Below are 19064 nucleotides of genomic sequence, written 5' to 3'. Positions count from 1 at the left end.
TACACAAACGTCTGTTGCTTATTGTTGTGAGTATCATAAAATTTTATCCGGCATTATATTTAATATGCCAACTAAGGGTATGGAGTGAGGGTCTAACACAAATCCCACCTCCTCACCTACATTGGTAAAAAAAGAAGAAAAAAAAAATCTTATTTTTATTTACATGTTATTAGATTTCTGATCGAGAAAAATAAAGACGCTCCCTTTTTCTTTCATAGTTTACCATTTTCTTTAAACTAGTTCTGATATCACCCCCTTGGCTTGTCGTTGGGATGTTACGGTGCATGCCATGTCCTCTGTCTGAAAAGAATAAGCCGTTTTAAGACAAGCTTACCGATCAGCAAATGCTATGGGCAAAGATGCTGCAGCTTTATATAACCTTTGTGGTTAAACAAATTTGATGCAAGCTTGGAACAGCCGAACAGACATGTCTTGCAACAGCGAGGTGAATATAATACGCTTTCACTGTGGCTGCAGTCTTAGCATCAAGCCACAACCAACAACAGTTCATGCTCGTCCGATGGAAGCAAAGAGTCACGAGAAACGAGAAAAGGAATAGAAGAATATTACACACTGATATCATAGCACATACTAACACTACCAAAATTTACTGATAAGGTCATGAAAGCTCAACCTCAACTGCTGATCGAAAAGAGAATAAAATGCTGATCGAAAAGAGAATAAAATGCTGCTCACTAAGATAAAGGTGTAGTACTCTTTTTTTTTTTTTTTTTGTGGAGACCGACCTAGATCTGATGAAATCTAATCATCTAGCTGGATGCAACCGGTTTTGCCATTGCTCTCCTAATGGCTTCTGCATATGTCCTGAGCTGATACGTTAGCGTCGAATCCAGCAAGTCCCACAGAGACATCTTTGGGTTCCAACCTGCATTTAAAGTCATCATTAGCTACACCCTCTCCTGACTTCCGATCTAGGAAATGAACAAACCGGTTAATGTAACAGGGTCACGTACCAAGTCGCTTATTGATTATGGCCATGTCAGGAATCCGTTTATCACTGTCATCATATCCTTCACCGTAGAATTCCTTCGAACTCACATCAATCGTAGGTGCCTCTAATGGAGGCTCCCCTGATTGAGTACACCTGCACAGAAGGTGATAGTAACATAAGAAAGATTAGCAGACATCTGCATTTAGACCACAGCAAAAGTGCACCAACCTTCCTGTGTCATGGTCTCAGCAAGTTGCTCTACAGTGGCTTCATTGCTGGGATTTCCCACGTTGAAAATCTGGCCATTAGCTTGAGCTGGATTTTCCCGATAGATGAGAACATTTTTGTTTGTTTATTCCATCGCAAAGACACGAGAGATATATATATATATATATATATATATATATATATATATATATATATATATATATATATATATATATATATATATATATATATATATATATAACACAGAAAAATAATACACACGATCATCAGCAGGACAGCTTCAATGGCATCCTTGATGTAGACAAATGTTCTTTGGGACTGACCACCATCAACAAGTTTCAGAGGTTCATGGCGCAGGAGATTCTGTATCATGTGGTATATGGTATTAATAAAAAAGGCATAAAGGCAAGTATAATTATTTTCTTCTTCAACATTTGTGATACATACATTTACTGAAGCATGCCAAAACCCTAGGAACACCCTCGCTGGGTCCATCAATTCCAGGAATGAAGTCCATCCTTGGTCCAATCCAATCGAAAGGTCTCACAATGGTGAACTCAAGGCCATTTTCCGCTCCCTCAGCTTTAGATGGTTCAAATAAAATATAAGAATAAGGAACAAGGATAGTCTTATTGCATTTACACCCAAAAAATTTAAAAAAAAGAAGTAAGCGCAAACACACCATAAATCAGCCTCTCTATAAGTTGCTTTGCACATGCATATGACCACCTCTGCTTCTCGATAGGTCCAAATATGCATGGGGATGCATCTTCCTTAAGAACATAGAATTCTGGTTCCTATTTGATAACATAGGTACGTTCTTATCAATGGAATGGGAAACCAGCGATTTAAAAAGGCGCTCGGGCGAGGCGAGGCGAGGCCCAAGCGCCTCGCTAATCTTCCAAGCGGTGCGCTTCAAACAGGCGCCGCTTGGGCGCTCGCCTGAGCCCAGGCGCTGGGCGCTTCGAGCGAGCGCCTGGGTTAACCAAGGCGACCGAATCAGGATTTTAGGTCTGGTTCGGTCCCGGTTCGGTCTCCGATGGTTAGTTGGTTCAATCGAACCAACTAAAACTGCTATAAGTGACAACCGAACCCTAACTCTCGCCGTTGCCGCTCCCGATCCCGATCCCGCTGCTCGCCGCTGTCGCTGCTCACAAATGCTGCCGCTGTTGCTGCTCGCAAACGCTGTCGCTGTCACCGCTCCCGCTCCTGCTCCTAGTGCCGCTGCTCGTCGCTGTCGCCGCTGCCTCCTTACACTCCGTTGCCGCTTCCTCTTTTCTCAGCCAGTAGGCTCAACACCCCCTTACACTTCCTTCTTCTCCTTTTGTTAACAGTATACTGTATACTGTTAATATTGTTAGGTTTATTTGAAATTATTAATTTTCAATACTGTTAATAGATTTTCTTAATTTAATAGCATATTTTAATTTAAAATTTTAAATAATTATATTATTAATTATATTATTAATTTTTATATTTTAGCGCCTCGCTTCGCTCGGGCGAGCGTCTAGCACCTCGGGCGTTTTTAGACCTTGACGTCTTTTGACGCCTAGCGCTTTTTAGAAACATATAAATGAATAAAAAAAGGTAACAAAAAAGAGACCAAAACACTATGGCTATTACAAAATAGACATAAATTACTGCATACAAGGGAAACAAAAGTGTGTGAGAATTAAGTCGTAGGATGTGTATGTCCGTCCCCATAACAGATCATTTATTTCCTTAAGCGGGTAGCCTCACCGTAAAAACAATTAGACCATATAAAGATATCAAAAAAGTCTTCAAACGAAGTTAACTTCGTGCTAAAGAAAGGCTTTGTGCCTTTAAGCTGTATCATATAAACTTGCTGACCAATTCATCATTTTTTACCTAGAAAATATATCTTCCAATTTAATACAAGCAATAATGGTTAGTGCCCATATTCATAATTGAAAAAGGATTTTAGTACATCTAGTAGGAAAATACATTATAAGGTTAGTGCCAATTACTAAAGGGGATAGACACACATACACAAGAATAGGTGTAAAATTCAAAGTTACCACTTTCATCATGAATATCAAATCAAGATAGATCTCTCAACCACAAGTTTTATTTTATTTGTTAGGATCGAATCAGTACTGAGAGAGAGAGGGGGGGGGAGGGGGGGGGTGTGAATAAGTGCTTACGATAAAAACATCGGTTTAAAAAACTTTCGTTTTGATAAAAACTCGAAAAGATGAGTTTAATTTGAAAGCTCGTTCGTAAGCATAGTGAAAGCAGTAAGCAAGTAAGGTAGTTTGCAATAAAGGTAAATAGCAAGAATAGAAATGCAAACCAAGTTTTATAGTGGTTCGGTCGTAGTGACCTACATCTACTCCCGATTCCTCTTCACTCAAGGCCACCGGCTTCCACTACTGATCTTCTTTCAATAGGCGAAGATCAATTACCCTTACAACTCGATTCTCCTTTTGACAAGTTCAAGGGAGAACCTTTACACCTCCACTATCTCCTCTCTTAAACTTCACTAACACTTAGAGCTTGAAAGGAGTTCTCACAAGATTACGACAACGTTTTTCTTTCTTTTTGCTCACAATTCTTGTACAATCTGAGCAGGGATGATAGGAGTATTTATAGGCCCCAAATGGATTCAAATTTGGAGTCTAAAAGTGTCTTATCCCCGATTTTCGGGATACTGGCGGTACCACCGCCTGACACAATCCAGGAGACTGTGTTTGGGCGGTACAACCGCCCAGACTGACGATACTACCACCTGACACAATCTTGAAGACTGTGTCTCGGATATTGAGCTACTAATTGTCACGACCTTAGCTGGAATTGCTTAAGGCATGAGGCACCCTTGCGGCCAAGACGCGAACTTAGCTTTCGTTGCCTAAGTCGCGCTTCGCCCTTGCGATATTGCTCCGCAAAGATCAGCCCACTTGTAACCTCTCGCAGGTCCCGAAGGATCTGTAAAAGAGAAAGTTGATTAGTTCGAAAGAACGAGCGACGGACAAGTCCCGATGTCTTACGAAAAGAGGGGAAGCTTTACAAGCAATTCAGCGAGCACCTTGCGTGCACAAGAGAAAAGAGGGAGAGGGGGAAAACAAGGGCTTTAGAAGGTTGAACGAATAGTTGCAAGCCCACAAACAGCTGCTCATCGAGTCCCGGGCGCAACAACAAGTCCCCATCAAGGCAACGTGCGAACTTGCGAATGAGTGTTCAACGTCCGGTACTATACCGAAGCCCCATCCAGCCCTGTGCCACCTGGGGGGTTTACAGGGGCTGAGATGGCTAACGTTTTGGTGAGCGGAGGCAGATTCCAGAAATCAGCTCGCGGCACACGAAAACGGAGCTGTTTTGGGATGTTTTGGGGCTGTTTTGCTCGGTTCGGTGAGCGGTCGCTTTGTAACGCTGCAGCTTGTTCGAACTTACATTTTTACAAGCAAAATGACTCAAACCCAAGGCAAAATAGATTGCCAAGTAACTGTACATGTAGATGAGAGCGATGAACGATTCATTGAACGAAGTTGTTGTGGGTGCGCGACGACCGTTCGTGACATTCTCCCCCACTTAAACTGTCGACGCCCTCGTCGACGCTTATTGTAGTTGTTGATGATCTCTTCTTCATGTCGCAGGGCGTCTTCAGGCTCCCAACTGGCTTCAGTTCGGGGAAGCTTTCGCCACTTCACCAAGTACTCTGTCTGCTCAGCTCCGTTGGGTAGCTTTATCTTGCGGTCCGCCAGAATGGTTTCAACTCGCTTCTCGTTGGAGGCTGTGATGGGAGGTAGCCGAGTTGGAACACTTCGGGAAGCATCTTGCGGATCCAAGTGATAGGCTTTTAGGTTGCTGGCGTGAAGAACGTTGTGAATTTTGAACCACGCCGACAGCTGCAACTTGTAAGAGACGTTGCCTACCCTGCTGATAATTGGGAAGGGCCCTTCATACTTGCGCACCAATCCTTTGTGGACTTTGTTCCTAAAGAATTGGAGTGATGCTGGTTGGAGCTTTACCAACACCAAATCGCCAACTTTGAACTCTTGCGGTCGCTTTCCCAAGTCTGCCCACTTCTTCATCCTTTTTGCCGCCTTCTCCAAGTAAGCCCGCGCAATATCTGCATTTCGATGCCACTCCTTTGCGAAATGGTAGGCTGACGGACTACTCCCAGTATACCCAATGGCCATGGTGTGCGAAGTCGACGGTTGTTGTCCGATAATGATCTCGAAGGGGCTTTTGTTGGATGTAGAGCTCCGCTGCAAGTTGTAGGAGAATTGGACAATGTCCAACAGCTTTAGCCAATCTCGTTGGTTGGCACTCACGTAGTACCGAAGATACTGCTCCAGGAGCGAGTTTATCCTTTCAGTCTGGCCATCCGTCTAGGGGTGGAGGCTTGTAGAGGAGTATAACTTTGACCCCAACAATTTGAATAGCTCGGTCCAGAATCGTGCCAGGAACCGAGCGTCTCGATCACTAATGATATTGTGCGGGACTCTCCAATACTTCACCACATCCTTCATCATCAGCTTGGCCGCCTCCTTTGCTGAACAGTGTAGGGGAGCAGCAATGAAAGTTGCATACTTTGAAAACCGATCGACCACCACGAGTATCGATCCGAGTCTCCTTACAAGTGGCAAGCTTGATATGAAGTCCAAGGAAATGCTCTCCCACGGCCTTTCTGGTACGGGCAACCAGCGATTTAAAAAGGCGCTCGGGCGCTCGTCTAGGCACTAAGGCGAGGCGAGGCGAGGCCCGAGCGTCTCGCTAAACTTCCAGGCGACATGCTTCAAAGAGGCGCCGCCTGGGCGCTTGCCCGAGCCCAAGCGCTGGGCGCTTCGGGCGAGCGCCTGGGTTAAACCAGGTGACCGAACTAGGATTTTAGGTCTGGTTCGGTCTCCGGTGGTTAGTTGGTTCAATCGAACCAACTAAAACCGATATCAGTGACAACCCAATCCTAACCCTCATTGTCGCTGCCGCTCCCGATCCCGATCCCGCTGCTCGCCACTGTCGCTGCTTGCAACCGCTGCTGCTGTCGCCGCTTGCGCCTTCCGTTGCTCGCCGCTATCGCTGTCGCTGCTCGCCACTCCCGCTGCCGCTGCCGCCCGCTACCTCCTTACACTCCCGCTGCCGTTGCCTCCTTACACTCCCGCTCCCGCTGCCTCCTTATACTCCCGCTGCCGCTGCCTCCTTACACTCCCACTATCGCTGTCTCCTTACATTCCCGCTACCGCTGCCGCTGCCGTTGTCTCGTTACACTCCCGCTGCCGTTGTCGTTTCCTCTTTTCTCAATCAGCACCCCCTTACACTCTTCCTTCTTCTCCTTCTGTATACTGTTAACAGTATACAATAGTATATATTTAATATATTGTATCTTAGATTTTTTTTAATTTAATAACATATTTTTTATTTAAAATGTTAAATAATTATATTTATTAATTATATTATATATTTTTATATTTTAGCGCATCGCTTCGCTCGGACGAGCGCTTGGGCGAGCGCCTAGCGCCTCGGGCCTTTTTGGACCTTAGCGCCTTTTGACGCCTAGCACTTTTTAAATCACTACGGGCAACGGCTCCAAAAGTCCCACCGGCTTCCGCTGCTCCACCTTGTCTTGTTGGCAAGTAATGCATGTTCGAACATATTCCTCCACATCAGTCCCCATCTTCGGCCAGTAGAAGGCCCTCTCCACGAGAGCCAACGTTCTGTGAATGCCTGGGTGTCCAGCCCAAAGAGAATCGTGACACTCTTTTAAGAGTTCACGTCTCAAATTGTCTACTCGGGAAACATAAGCCCTATTCCCTTTTGTGTAAACGAGTCCCTCTTGGACCCAAAATCGTCGTGCCTTGTCTTCTTGGATGAGCTGCATTAGGATAACTGCCTGGGGGTCACTATACAGTCCATCTCTGATCCTGGAAAGGAAGTTGGAGTGTAACTGACTTGCTTGGCCTCCGCCCTCCACTTGTGCGACATTCACACGCTCCACTTTCCGACTCAATACATCGGCCACAACATTTGCCTTCCCAGGCTTATACTCCATTGCCATATCAAATTCAGCCAGGAAGTCCTGCCAACGGCCTGCTTTGGGGAGAGCTTCTTCTGAGTTTGGAAATAGCTCAGAGCGATGTTGTCCGTCCTCAGCACAAATCACGAACCAAGGAGATAGTGTCGCCAAACTCGTAGATAGTGGATCACCGCTGTCATCTCCTTCTCATGCACTAGATACTGCCGCTCGGTCTCGTTGAGTTTGCGGCTCTCGTAGGCCACCGGATGACCCTCCTGCATGAGTACTCCCCCAATAGCGAAGTCCGAAGCATCCGTATGGACTTCAAAAGGCTTCCCATAGTCTGGCAATTTGAGCACTGGTTCTTCCATAACAGCAGCCTTCAGATCTTGGAATGCTATTTCACATTTGTCAGACCACTTCCAAGGCTGCTCCTTTTTCAGCAACTCCGTCAGTGGGGTTGCACACTTCGAATACCCCGCTATGAAGCGTCAATAATAGTTGACGAAACCAAGGAAGGATCTCAACTCTGGCACCTTCTTTGGAGTTCGTCATTCCGCAACCGCTTGCACCTTCGACTTATCCATCCGAATGGAGCCATCACCGATTCGATGTCCCAAGAATAAGATCTCAGTTTGAGCAAAGTAGCATTTCTCCCTTTTCACGAACAAAGTGTTCTCCCTGAGAACCTTAAAAATTGTCCGAAGGTGTTTGACGTGCTCCTCGAGCGTTTGACTGTAGACGACAATATCGTCCAAGTAGACGACCACGAACTTATCCAAACACTCCTTGAATAGCTGGTTCATGAGAGTACAGAACGTGGCCGGAGTGTTGGTTAAGCCGAAAGGCATCACCAAGAACTCAAACGCTCCATACCTGGTCACACAGGTAGTCTTCGCTTCGTCGCCTTCAGCAATGCGCACCTGCCAATACCCCGACCGAAGGTCGAGTTTTGAGAAATATTTAGCTTTGCCTAATTGGTCGAACAAGTCCGCAATGAGCGGGATGGGATACTTGTTCTTCACTGTCACTTTGTTGAGGGCTCGGTAGTCGACGCATAATCGGAGGCTCCCATCTTGTTTCTTCTGGAAGAGAATTGGAGCTCCGAAAGGTGCTTTAGAGCTGCGGATGAGACCATCGTTTAGCAGTTCACCTAACTGCTTCCTGAGTTCTGCCAACTCTGGCGGGGGCATGCGGTAGGGTGGTCTCGTTGGAGGTTTCACTCCTGGCTCCAGCTCGATGTTGTGATCCACGCCCCTACGTGGTGGAAGAGTCTTCGGCAACTCGGGTGGCATAACGTCATTGAACTCTTTCAGGACGTTCGCCATTATAGTAGGTTCTTGAATGGCCTTCTCATCAAATGGCTCTAGCTTCATCACAGCCACGAAGGTTAATTCACCTTTTCGCACCCCTTTCTTTAGTTGCAACGCCGATATATGTTGCGGTTCCTTGGTTCCTCTCCGAGAGACAGGAACAACGCAAGGATCGTCGCCTCCCATCATACATAGGGAGTTCAAGAACAGCATTGGCACCAACTTCGCCGCGTGCATAAACTCCATTCCAAGAATCACTTGGAAGTCATCCAATGGCACTGCCATCATGTTGGTGTTCCCGCTCCATGTCCCGATTTTGATGGGGACTCCCTTCGCCAACCCGGAGATTCGTCTGGCCTCTGAGTTCACCGCCTTCATTCCACTTGGGCTCTTCTCCAAGATCAACCCAAGTCGCTTTGCTTCTTGATCGACTATAAAGTTGTGGGTAGCACCCGTGTCCACCATTACACGAGTTGTTTGGCCATTGAGCTTGATGTCAACATACATTAGCTCGCCACTTCCTGCTTTTTGTTGCCTTGTCTTCGGGTTCTCCCCCACTTGACCCCGCATGGCATTCAACAAACGCATGGCTCCCATCCGGGGTCCTTGCGACTCCTCATCATCGTTGCTGGCTTCAGAACTACTCGAACTAAGGGCGACAGCCTTGCCCTTGTCCGATTTGGGAGGGTGGATGGAAGTTGTTAGCGCATTGAGTGCCTGTTTTTGTGGGCACTCCCTCACCATGTGTGGCCCTCCACACAAGAAGCATCCGCCAGGTTTCGGGGCCTTGCCTTTCGGGCTTGGCCCTTTGTGGGAACTCTTCTTCTTTTGTTCGCCCCCGAGCTCCTTCCCTCGAGAATGTTTTGGAGGGAGATTGCCTGAAGATTGTTTCCTTCTCCCTGGGTTTTCGGAGGAAACAAAGTCGGTGAGCCTTTCTGCAGCAGTAATTGCCCCGACCACATCGGTGACATTCCTTCGATTTAGTTCCTGTTGAGCCCATGGCTTCAAACCATCGAGGAAGCTGAACAACTTGTCCTTCTCGGACACGTCCTGTATGTCCAGCATTAGTACAAAAAATTGTTTCACATAGTCTCGAATGGTGGAACTCTGACGGAGTTGTCTCAACTTCCTTCTTGCGACGAACTTTGTATTCTCAGGTAAGAACTGAGTTCTCAACTCCCACTTCAAGTCTTCCCATGTGTCAACTCGACACCGACCTTGTTGGATCTCCTCCCAACGGGTTCGCCACCAAAGTTTCGCATCTCCGTTCAGATACATTGTTGCTATAGAAACTTTGGTATCTTCAGAATCGGGACTCGTAGCTCGAAAGTATTGTTTCATGTCGAACAGAAAATTCTCGAGCTCTTTGGCATCTCTAGCCCCTCCATTACCATGAGGCTCGGGTGCCCTCAAGTTTTGTGGTGGTGCAACACGAGTGTTGCTTCCTCCCGCATTTAGTGCTCTTGTGAGCATGACCACCTTTGAAGTGAGTTCCGCCACAACATCCTGTAAGTGTTGCACGGAGTCTTTGGTGTCATCAGACAGTCGGTCGACTAGGGCCTCGACCTTGTTGATCCTGGACTCCGCTTCCTCTTGCGAGCTCTCTACCCCAACAAGCCTTTGTTGGCCATGGTAGAGTTCCTCCATGCTCGCTTCAAGAACATCCAGGCGGGTTTCCACCGTTGTGAGTCTCTCCTTGTGACTCTTTTTCCCAGTTGGCGCTCCAGATTACGCCTCCTCCGCTCGCGGAGAGTAGCCAACTTCTCGCTCATCATGTTCGCTGCCACGCTCCTCTTGAGCGGCTCCAACAACATGAGAGCGAGTGTGCACATGCAGCCCACCTGCGGCTGCTTGGGGCAAGGGTCAGGGTTGTTGCTGGATTCGCCACGATGCTTTGCCATGGCGAAGTTGCGAAGTTCCTTCACTGCTCGCTCGAAGTGCTTGCCTGCTCTGATACCACAATGTCACGGCCTTAGCTGGAATTGCCTAAGGCGTGAGGCACCCTTGCGGCCAAGACGCGAACTTAGCTTGCGTTGCCTAAGTCGCAACGTACCCTTGCACCAACTTCTCGGACTTAGCTGGGATTGCCTAAGTCTTGAAGCATCCTTGCGACATATGCGTTCGCAAAGGTCCAGCCTAGTTGCAACCTCGTACAAGTCCCGAAGGACCTGTAAAACAGAAAGTTAATTAGATTGAAAACGAGCGACGAACAAGTCCCGACGTCTCGCAAAGAGGGAAGCTTTACAAGCAATTCAGCAAGCACCTTGTGTACACAAGAGAAAAGAGAGAAAGGAGGAAAACAAGGACTTTAGAAGGTAAAACGAATAGTTGTAAGTCCATAAACAACTGCTCACCGGGTGCCGAGTGCGAAGACAAGTTCCAGTCAAGTCAATGTGCAAACTTATGAAGATTTTTCAATGCCCGACAATATGCCGAAGCCCCATCCAACTTGTGCCACCCGAGGGGTTCTAGAGTGCTGAGATAGCTGACATTTCGCGTGCTGCAGTGGGCTACAGAAAACAGTCCGCGGCACGCGAAAACAGACCCATTTTGGGGCTTTTTGGCCCGGCGCGATGAGCGATCGTACTGTGCACTGCAACCTGTTCGAACATGTATTTTTACAAGCAAAAACACACAAAACCAAGGTAAAACAAGCTGCCATGTCTCTGTTCAAGCATGCAAAAGCGACGAACGGTTCGTTGAACTAAGTTGTTGCGAGTGCGCGACGACCGTTCATGACACGGCGGTGCTACTACTTGATCCAACTTTTGGGTCACTGAATGAGCCTTTCTCTTGGCCCAAAATAGCTCTACTTTGGCCCCAGTTGGCGCCTAATTGAGTTGGCCTAATTACATTCTAAACCAACCCAATTATAACTAAAACTACTTCGATCTAAACAAATTACTACAAGCAAGAATACTAAGTTGTCCGACATGTGATTAGTTTATCCGGCGCTTCGTCCGACCCTTCTGTCACGGACAAACTTCGAAACAGGGTGTTTGATGTAATGCTTATGTATGTCCGTGTCTTTTGGCATGTTCATGCCTTGTACAACATATAGAGGGGCGGCCGAAGGCAGAATAGTTCCATTTTAGTTGGGTTGGTGGCCTCTTTAGGCTTGTAAATAAAGGTTGTGTCATGTGGACATGTTCGAGAGCTTTTCGGTCTGTAATGGACCATTTTACCCTTTGTTGTGCCACTGTTCAGAGCTTGTAAAGTCTGTTTGTAATTTGCATTGTCTATGAAGTGTTTTTTTGGACATGTTTGCTTGTGGATCCCGATTGAGGCGTTCTCTCTAGCCCGTTCTCTCTTTTGTTGGTCCTAAGGGACAATGGGAGTCTGCGGGGAGGCTGACCTTTGCGGACGGACACGCAAGGGTGCCGCACGACTTAGGCAAAACCAGCTAAGTCCGTGTCATATGGTATCAGAGCGGGACAAGCACTCATAGAAACACTTGACATGCAAACGTGGGGGACCTAGCGGGGCTGCGTTGAGGGCAGTCAGCACACGCGCGACCGTTTGAGGGAAAACGGGCATGGAGATGTAGGGAAAAGAGTCGCTCAGAGGAGCGGGCATCTGACATTGACATTCAGAGGAATGGCCAACCCTTCGCGCAAGAGGCACCACGGGAATAGGCAAGCTTGGAAGAATGTGGAGCGCACAAAGGTTGGGATGGCTGAGTTTGAGCTACGGCTCAACGTTGACAACTATACTTGATGGTGCTCAAGGCAAGCGAGGCGCTTGGCAAAGGAAGAGACCAGGCAAGGTGGAATGAGTTGCTCAGCGACCGAAAGAGTTTTGCAAAGCTCACAGAGGTGAGGGGAATTGCTAACTCGAAGAATTCGGTACTCATGCATGGGCTTGTATGCGGACGATGGATTGTTCGTAGCCATCCCAAGGCGGTCGAGACTCGGCGCCATGGAGCATTGAAACTTTCTCTTCGGCATGCGAAGAATACGTCCGGAGGAGGCTGAAGTGTGCAACGAGTTCAGCATGTTGCTAGGCCTTGAGGGGTGCAACGGTGGCTGTATTGACGTGGAGGCGCAATCTAACAAGTGCGTTTGCAAGAGGCAGAACAATGCACAGTTTGTTCAGCAGATCGGAGTAGTCCAAGGGGATGGTGATCTCCGAAACGAAGAGAGATGTTGCTCCAACGGGACAGTTATCCAGGAGGGATAAGTCTCGGCTCTCCAGAGGGAGAATCATGTGAGACGGACTTCACATGTTGAGGAGGAGTACCTCACAAACAACAACTCCACGAAGCTCAATGGACCGAGCAAGCAGCGAGGAGTTGTCGCATGGTCTCGCTCGAGAGAATGCATTGGTGGATGCATTGCGAGATCAAGTGGGGGAGCGACCTGAAGCAACTTAAATGAAGGCACACTTAGAGTCGATATGGAGATCGGACTCAAGGGAGGGCTGACCCGTGGAATGGTGGGCACGAGGGCCACCATCGACTCAATGCAAAAACGAGGAGCGGAGCAACTTGGGTGTAACTTGGTGAAGTACCCAAGCCGCATGAAGGGAGCCAGCAGAGAAGTCGGAACATGGAGCAGAAGCACAGTGCTTTCCTTAGACAGAGGTCAAAGACATGAACTCTTGCAGAGGCAAGGGTAGGATCATGTTGTTCCATGGGTCCTTCATTCTGACGGAGCAGACTCATCTTGCATGGTGCCAAAGACGAAGGGAGCTTCTGAGCACATACACCTTATCTTGGAGGAGCATTTGATGGAGGAACTAAGGCGACTCAATTTGCGGAGGCGAAGTTGGGTTCAGAAGGCCTTAGCACGGGGCAAGAGGACGCAGAGGCGGGTACTCTTGAAGAATATGCCACAGTGTTGCCATTCGAGTTGCTATGAAGGAAGCAGTGTGCAGCGGAGATTGTGCTGGTAGGGGCAGAGGCCCAGGATCCAGGCAATGGTGCACAATTTACAGCGAAGTCGGTGGACTTCGGGAGCTACTAGGCGACGGACTGTCCTAGAGCGGTGCTTCATCTAGGTGTGACCCAAGAGTGGGTGGATGAAGGTCGATTGCCAAAGGAGCGAACAAATTCGAAGGTGGAAGAGACCCTGCGATGTATTGGCAGAGGCCACACATGGAGGGTTCACAATTCGAGTTTATTCCACAAGGATCAGAATGCAATGGAGATGTCACCAGGAGGCGACATGGTGCAGCGGATCGTGGTGGAATAGTTCGTGGCAATGTGATACACACGACAGTCCCGGGAGGGACTAGATCATATGGAGGTATGATCGGGAGCTACTGGGAGCTCCACTTCGGTGAACAACACGACGGCAAGAAGGGCTATGGATTCAAGGAGTGAAGGCCATGGTACCGCAGAGGCGGGTCTTCCGGGCGTGCATCGAATTTTGCATCGGATGAAAACCTTGGTCATCAGCATATGGGGGTTGTGTTCCACTAAGGGAAAAGTTCGAATGTAAGTACCAGTGAGTTCCATGGGAGGGACTTGATTATGCAGAGGTATGATCGAAGTAGCTGGAGAGTTGGACTGCTCCAGAGCTCATATTCGCTTAAGGAAGCCCGGCAAGTCAGAGGACAAGGCCGAGTAAGCGAACATTGCTACCAAGAAAGCTAAGGAGAACAGAATCGATGCAAACCCTACAACGTGATGGCAGAAGCCATGCATGGGAGTTGCAGTCTGTCTCTCCATCGATCAAACAGACTGCTTAGAGAACACAGAGGTGTTGAAGCAGGGGGTCGAAAGGGGCGAGGAAGCGACGACGAGTCCAGAGGGACTTAGCTACCCAAAATCAAGCAATCAGTTAGAATGGAGGTGGACTCGGAGGAGTGTCACGGAGGCATATCTACTGATTGTGAAGAAAATGGATGGAGATGCGAGGCGACGGATAGTAGTGCCATGGGCATGGCAGCGCTATGGTACCGCAGAGGCGGGACTTCCGTGAAGGTCATTGATCCCTTACTCTCATGGAGGGAGAGTGTTTGGTCGTGAAAGGGGCCGAGGAGGTGGAGCATGCAGAGGCAATCTCCAAGTACCGAGACAAGGCTGAAGGGCAGAGGCCAAGAAACTTCGTAAGACCGGTGTCAACAAGTTTCTCATCAAGATAGCCATAAGTGAAGGACTTCGGGTCATGCAAGAGTGCACGACCAAGGAACGAAGCAAGCAGTACGCGGTGCTGTACCTTTGCTACTCAGTGGAGTAGGCGGCAGGGTTGATGGAGAAGACGGTACAATCCCAGAGGCGACCTCATCTATCAGAGAATTACTCCAAGTTGGGGTGAAAACTTCCTGCATTCCAGAAGTTCAATGGCATTGAGAAGGTGAATCACAGTAACTAACTCAACGCAAGGAGTGCAAACACTTCAAGTGCTTCAGAAGTGTGAGCAAAGAGCAGGCGAAGGCCAGTAACCAGCTCGATGCATGAAGTACAACCTCGAGGAGGCGGGCGAAGTCAAGTAACCTTTGCCTTCTCAACTCTTAAGAGAATGGGCGAAACCGAGTACCCCAATTCTCTTATCTATCCAGCAGAGGAGCTCTGCACAAGTTCAAAGACCCTTCGAAGATAACGGAAGACAATAGTTGTCAAATCCTCACCAACGGTGATCAGTGCTACTGAGAGTAGATTGTCCGCTTCATTTCCCAACGAAATGCCAATCGAAAGCGGAAGTGATGCGAACCTACTTGGATGTGACAACTAACTGAAAGAAGAGTCAATGAGCAGATTTTGTGGAGGAAGAACCCAAAACTTCAGAAGTTTGCGAGACGATGCTCGTTAAAGCTCCAACAAGCATCCACCCAGTTCGAGCAACATGTGGAATTTATGAGAGACTAGCGCAGTAAGGATGGTCTTTTCCTTCATCTGGGAGATCCGCAGGAATCAATGAGGATCAACACAACTCAGCTAACCCCACACTAGAGTCAGAGTCATTGGCGAGTTGAAGCAGCATGGCGGATCAAAGGTTTGACTACTCAAAAACAGCAGCGGAGAGCAATTGGGAGCCAGGAGGCGCATTGCAGCTGGAGCAGATGATTGAAGACTCAGCAAAGGCGAAGAGTTGCAGTGTTCACAAAGGCTTCGACGAGGACGTCGAAGGGATAAGTGGGGGAGAATGTCACGGACAAACTTCAAAACAGGGTGTTTGATGTAATGCTTATGTATGTCCGTGTCTTTTGGCATGTTCATGCCTTGTACAACATGTAGAGGGGCGGCCGAAGGCAGAATAGTTCCATTTTAGTTGGGTTAGTGGCCTCTTTAGGCTTGTAAATAAAGATTGTGTCATGTGGACACGTTCGAGAGCTTTTCGGTCTGTAATGGACCATTTTACCCTTTGTTGTGCCACTGTTCAGAGCTTGTAAAGTCTGTTTGTAATTTGCATTGTCTATGAAGTGTTTTTTTGGACATGTTTGCTTGTGGATCCCGATTGAAGCATTCTCTCTAGCCCGTTCTCTCTTTTGTTGGTCCTAAGGGACAATGGGAGTCTGCGGGGAGGCTGACCTTTGCGGACGGACACGCAAGGGTGCCGCACGACTTAGGCAAAACCAGCTAAGTCCGTGTCACTTCGGCGCATCGTCCTCTCCTTCAGCGTATTGCCCAATCGGCATGTTGCCTTCTCGCAACAACCGATCTCCTTGGCGCAATGTCTGATCATCTTAGCCCGATGCCCGAACTCATGGCACGAAGCCTTCTGCCAATACACCAACCATTCCTCCGGTCTGACGTCCAATCTTCTGACATGTTCAATTCCGCCCCAACTTTTTATTCTTCCTGCTTTAATCAATTTGCCTCACCTGATCGAAGCTAGTCCTGCATCACTTAAACACACATTAGATCATAACATTATCAATTGGTTTCATCGTCAAAATCCGAGATTCAACATTATTGTATTTACATATTATACAAAAAAAGACATCGTTATAGGGACAAAAGGACTTATGATGGATTTGCACTAAATAATGCATTTAAGGTGGAAAATATGATTGACCACAGAATATGGCATAGTAGCTAGTACCATTGTTTCAGATCTCTTGCAATGTGTCCTTTTCCCACTAGCCATTGCCATTAAAGTAGTAAGTCACAATCATATATGTCTTGCTCAGTATAAAATTTTCTCATCATTTTGTGTTTTTTGACATTCCAACAGCTGCATAAATTGTGAACCAAAACAAGAAACATTTTTTCTTATTAATCCATCGTGCAGTCTGAACCACTTCATCATACCGAAATTTAACTTTTATGACCAAATGAGGAACAATTGTTGAAGCAGAAATGAAAAGTTTTTGTTTAGAAGTTTCTGAGAATCAACTTAAAATATTTCACACTCAAGAAAGAAATATCCTAAATCTGCTAAAGACATATCTCTCACATATAACCTATTATCATATTATTGTAATTGTCATATTTAATAGCAGGATTTTCTTCCAGATTTAATTTCTTGTCCATGTATGTGCAACAGTTCTAAGAGTTTGTCAAATCATATAGTGCAAATGTCAACCATCAAATCATATAGTGCAAATGTCAACCATCAAATCATATGTGCAACCCATCCTGAATTTATAAAGTATGACATAATTTTATTAGAGAAAGCATATCGACAACAATAAAAAGTTACATATCCTTGTAATTTTTTCCCGATTGGAAAACATACAAAAGTGTATCAAGAAAAGACAAACATACTATCACAAAATGACACAGTTACTTTGTCAGAAAAGAAGTTTCATTGTAAGTCATTTATAAGCAACAAGTCATATCTTGGTGACCAATTTTAATAGTGATAAAAAAGCAGATACCAATAACTTGCAAATGAAATTATTAACCACATGAAGAATATAGCATTATCAGTTGGTGAACACTAGTTGACCTTAATCTACCATGACAACAAAAACTTAGTCCTCTTTCCATCCAGAACTAGCCCATCAGATGTGGCGTATGCTTACATGAAAAGTCATGCATATTGATATAGCAAAATAGCCTTTTCTCTTACGATCCCGAGCAATTAAATCCATTAATCACTACATGTGACTCAAATAATATTGAAACGCAAGCAAGATTTGATTAGTCACTATTGCGTACAAATTGCAATTTCTACATTCTCTAAATTACTATGTTTCAGGTCGAGTAGAAAGTTAAGCATCAGAAAAGGAAACATTACCAAGCATGGGCAGACTCAAAATATTTGCCATGCACGGCATAATCTCTCAAATCTAGTTAGACTAATCCGTATGTGTTTTCACATATATCTTCAGTCACAAGAGGTTACTCAAAGGGATGTAGTGTGCACAGTTCTTAGAGGGTGATCCTTGGGCAGGAAGCTTCCAATTGTTTTCCCATACACTTCACAAGTGGAGAAGTGAATAAGGCGCTTGTTGTTCTCTGAACAATACCTCACCTACATAAACACCAAACCTCAAGATATCACAAACAATTAAAGCTCACCAAAGCCTAATATAAGAGAAGAGGCCAAAAGAAACCCACAACTTACAACGGGGAGAGCGTCGATGAAATTGCCGTAGATGGTGTCTAGCAGGCGGGTGTTGTAATCCGCTGGCGTGCATATTGCCGCCAGGTTGATCGTCTGCAGAGCAAATACAGTTGTGAACGAGAACTACATCAGGATTCATTGTGAAACAAGTATAAAACAGTGACAGAAACGCAGATCCACTGGAACAATTAGACGGCAGGTCAACCAAGAGAAGAGTTTAGTAAAGGAGAAAGCAGATCGGCAGAGATCACAAGGTAAGGCGGGAGAAAGACTCAATGCAAGGGGATCTGAAACAGAATCTGCTGCGAAAGGGGGGAGACTAACCAGATTGGACATCTTGATGAGGCCCTCAAGCCTGGAGTCGTGCTTGATGTTGAGGCGGTGGAACTGGATCCTGCCGCGCCAGGGGTGGCGGCGGGCGTCCTGCCCAGCCTCCGTCTCCGGCGCCGGCAGGTCGAGGAGGTGCTTTATCTTGTCGTTGTAGACGTCCACCGCCAGCACCGTGTGGGGCGTTTCCGCCATCAGCTTCTAGCAGAGGTGTGATCCGATGAACCCCCCGGCCCCGATCATGCAGATTGTCATCGGCCTGATCGGGTTCCCGTCGAGATCCAGCCTCGCTGCTACCGCCGCCATCTCCCAATCCCTCTCTCGCTCAATCTGCGGCAAAAGATGGAAGAAGAACAAGAAAGAAGACTGAGCCAGAGGGAGGACTCCAGCAAAGAAAAGGAAAGCAGAGGGGGTCGGGTGGCGAACCTCTTTGTCGTTCGGTTTCAGCGGCCGATGCGACCGAGATCAGGAGGACGAGAGAAGAGCGGAGGACAGAGAGGAAGAAATCGCGAGGGAGCAGTGCGGAGAGGCGGGACGTTTCGGTGAGGTGATGAAGAGGACAGAGGAAGGAAGAGAGAGAGAGAGAGAGAGAGAGAGAGAGTGAGAGAGAGAGCGGGAGAGAGCGAGCGAGAGAGGAGGGCATTTTGTAACTCGCCATTCAAAGTTCGATGAATGGCGAGTTAGCGGTTGTAGGATTTTGTAAGTAAATAAAATAAGTAAAAAGAGGGTGATTGTCCGACAAAATAATCCTTTTTTTTTGGGATGACATCTCATTTCATAATTTTCACAATCACTCTTTATTTTAAAATCTA

At 46.9% G+C, this 19064-nt stretch overlaps 1 protein-coding gene and 1 long non-coding RNA gene across 2 annotated transcripts; both read right to left on the bottom strand.

The window, feature by feature from the left end:
- Nucleotides 1–470: 470 nt before the first annotated feature.
- Nucleotides 471–1356, bottom strand: LOC135638624 (uncharacterized). Its single transcript, XR_010496681.1, has 3 exons — nt 1181–1356; nt 975–1105; nt 471–886 (listed from the first exon to the last, which is right to left on the bottom strand). It is a non-coding gene; the product is annotated as an uncharacterized LOC135638624 (long non-coding RNA).
- Nucleotides 1357–1408: 52 nt separating this feature from the next.
- On the bottom strand, nt 1409–18839 carry LOC135638623 (UDP-D-apiose/UDP-D-xylose synthase 2-like). Its single transcript, XM_065151825.1, has 6 exons — nt 18679–18839; nt 18250–18582; nt 17926–18018; nt 17596–17832; nt 1628–1762; nt 1409–1543 (listed from the first exon to the last, which is right to left on the bottom strand). The coding sequence occupies exons 2-4, from the start codon at nt 18445–18447 to the stop codon at nt 17704–17706; spliced, it is 420 nt and encodes a 139-aa protein (XP_065007897.1). The 5' UTR covers nt 18448–18582; nt 18679–18839; the 3' UTR covers nt 1409–1543; nt 1628–1762; nt 17596–17703.
- Between the last annotated feature and the right edge of the window lie 225 nt (nt 18840–19064).

The sequence above is a fragment of the Musa acuminata genome, chromosome BXJ3-5 (genome assembly GCF_036884655.1).
Source record: "Musa acuminata AAA Group cultivar baxijiao chromosome BXJ3-5, Cavendish_Baxijiao_AAA, whole genome shotgun sequence".
NCBI classification, from domain to species: Eukaryota; Viridiplantae; Streptophyta; class Magnoliopsida; order Zingiberales; family Musaceae; genus Musa; species Musa acuminata.
This window is presented reverse-complemented; position numbering and strand designations above follow the sequence as displayed.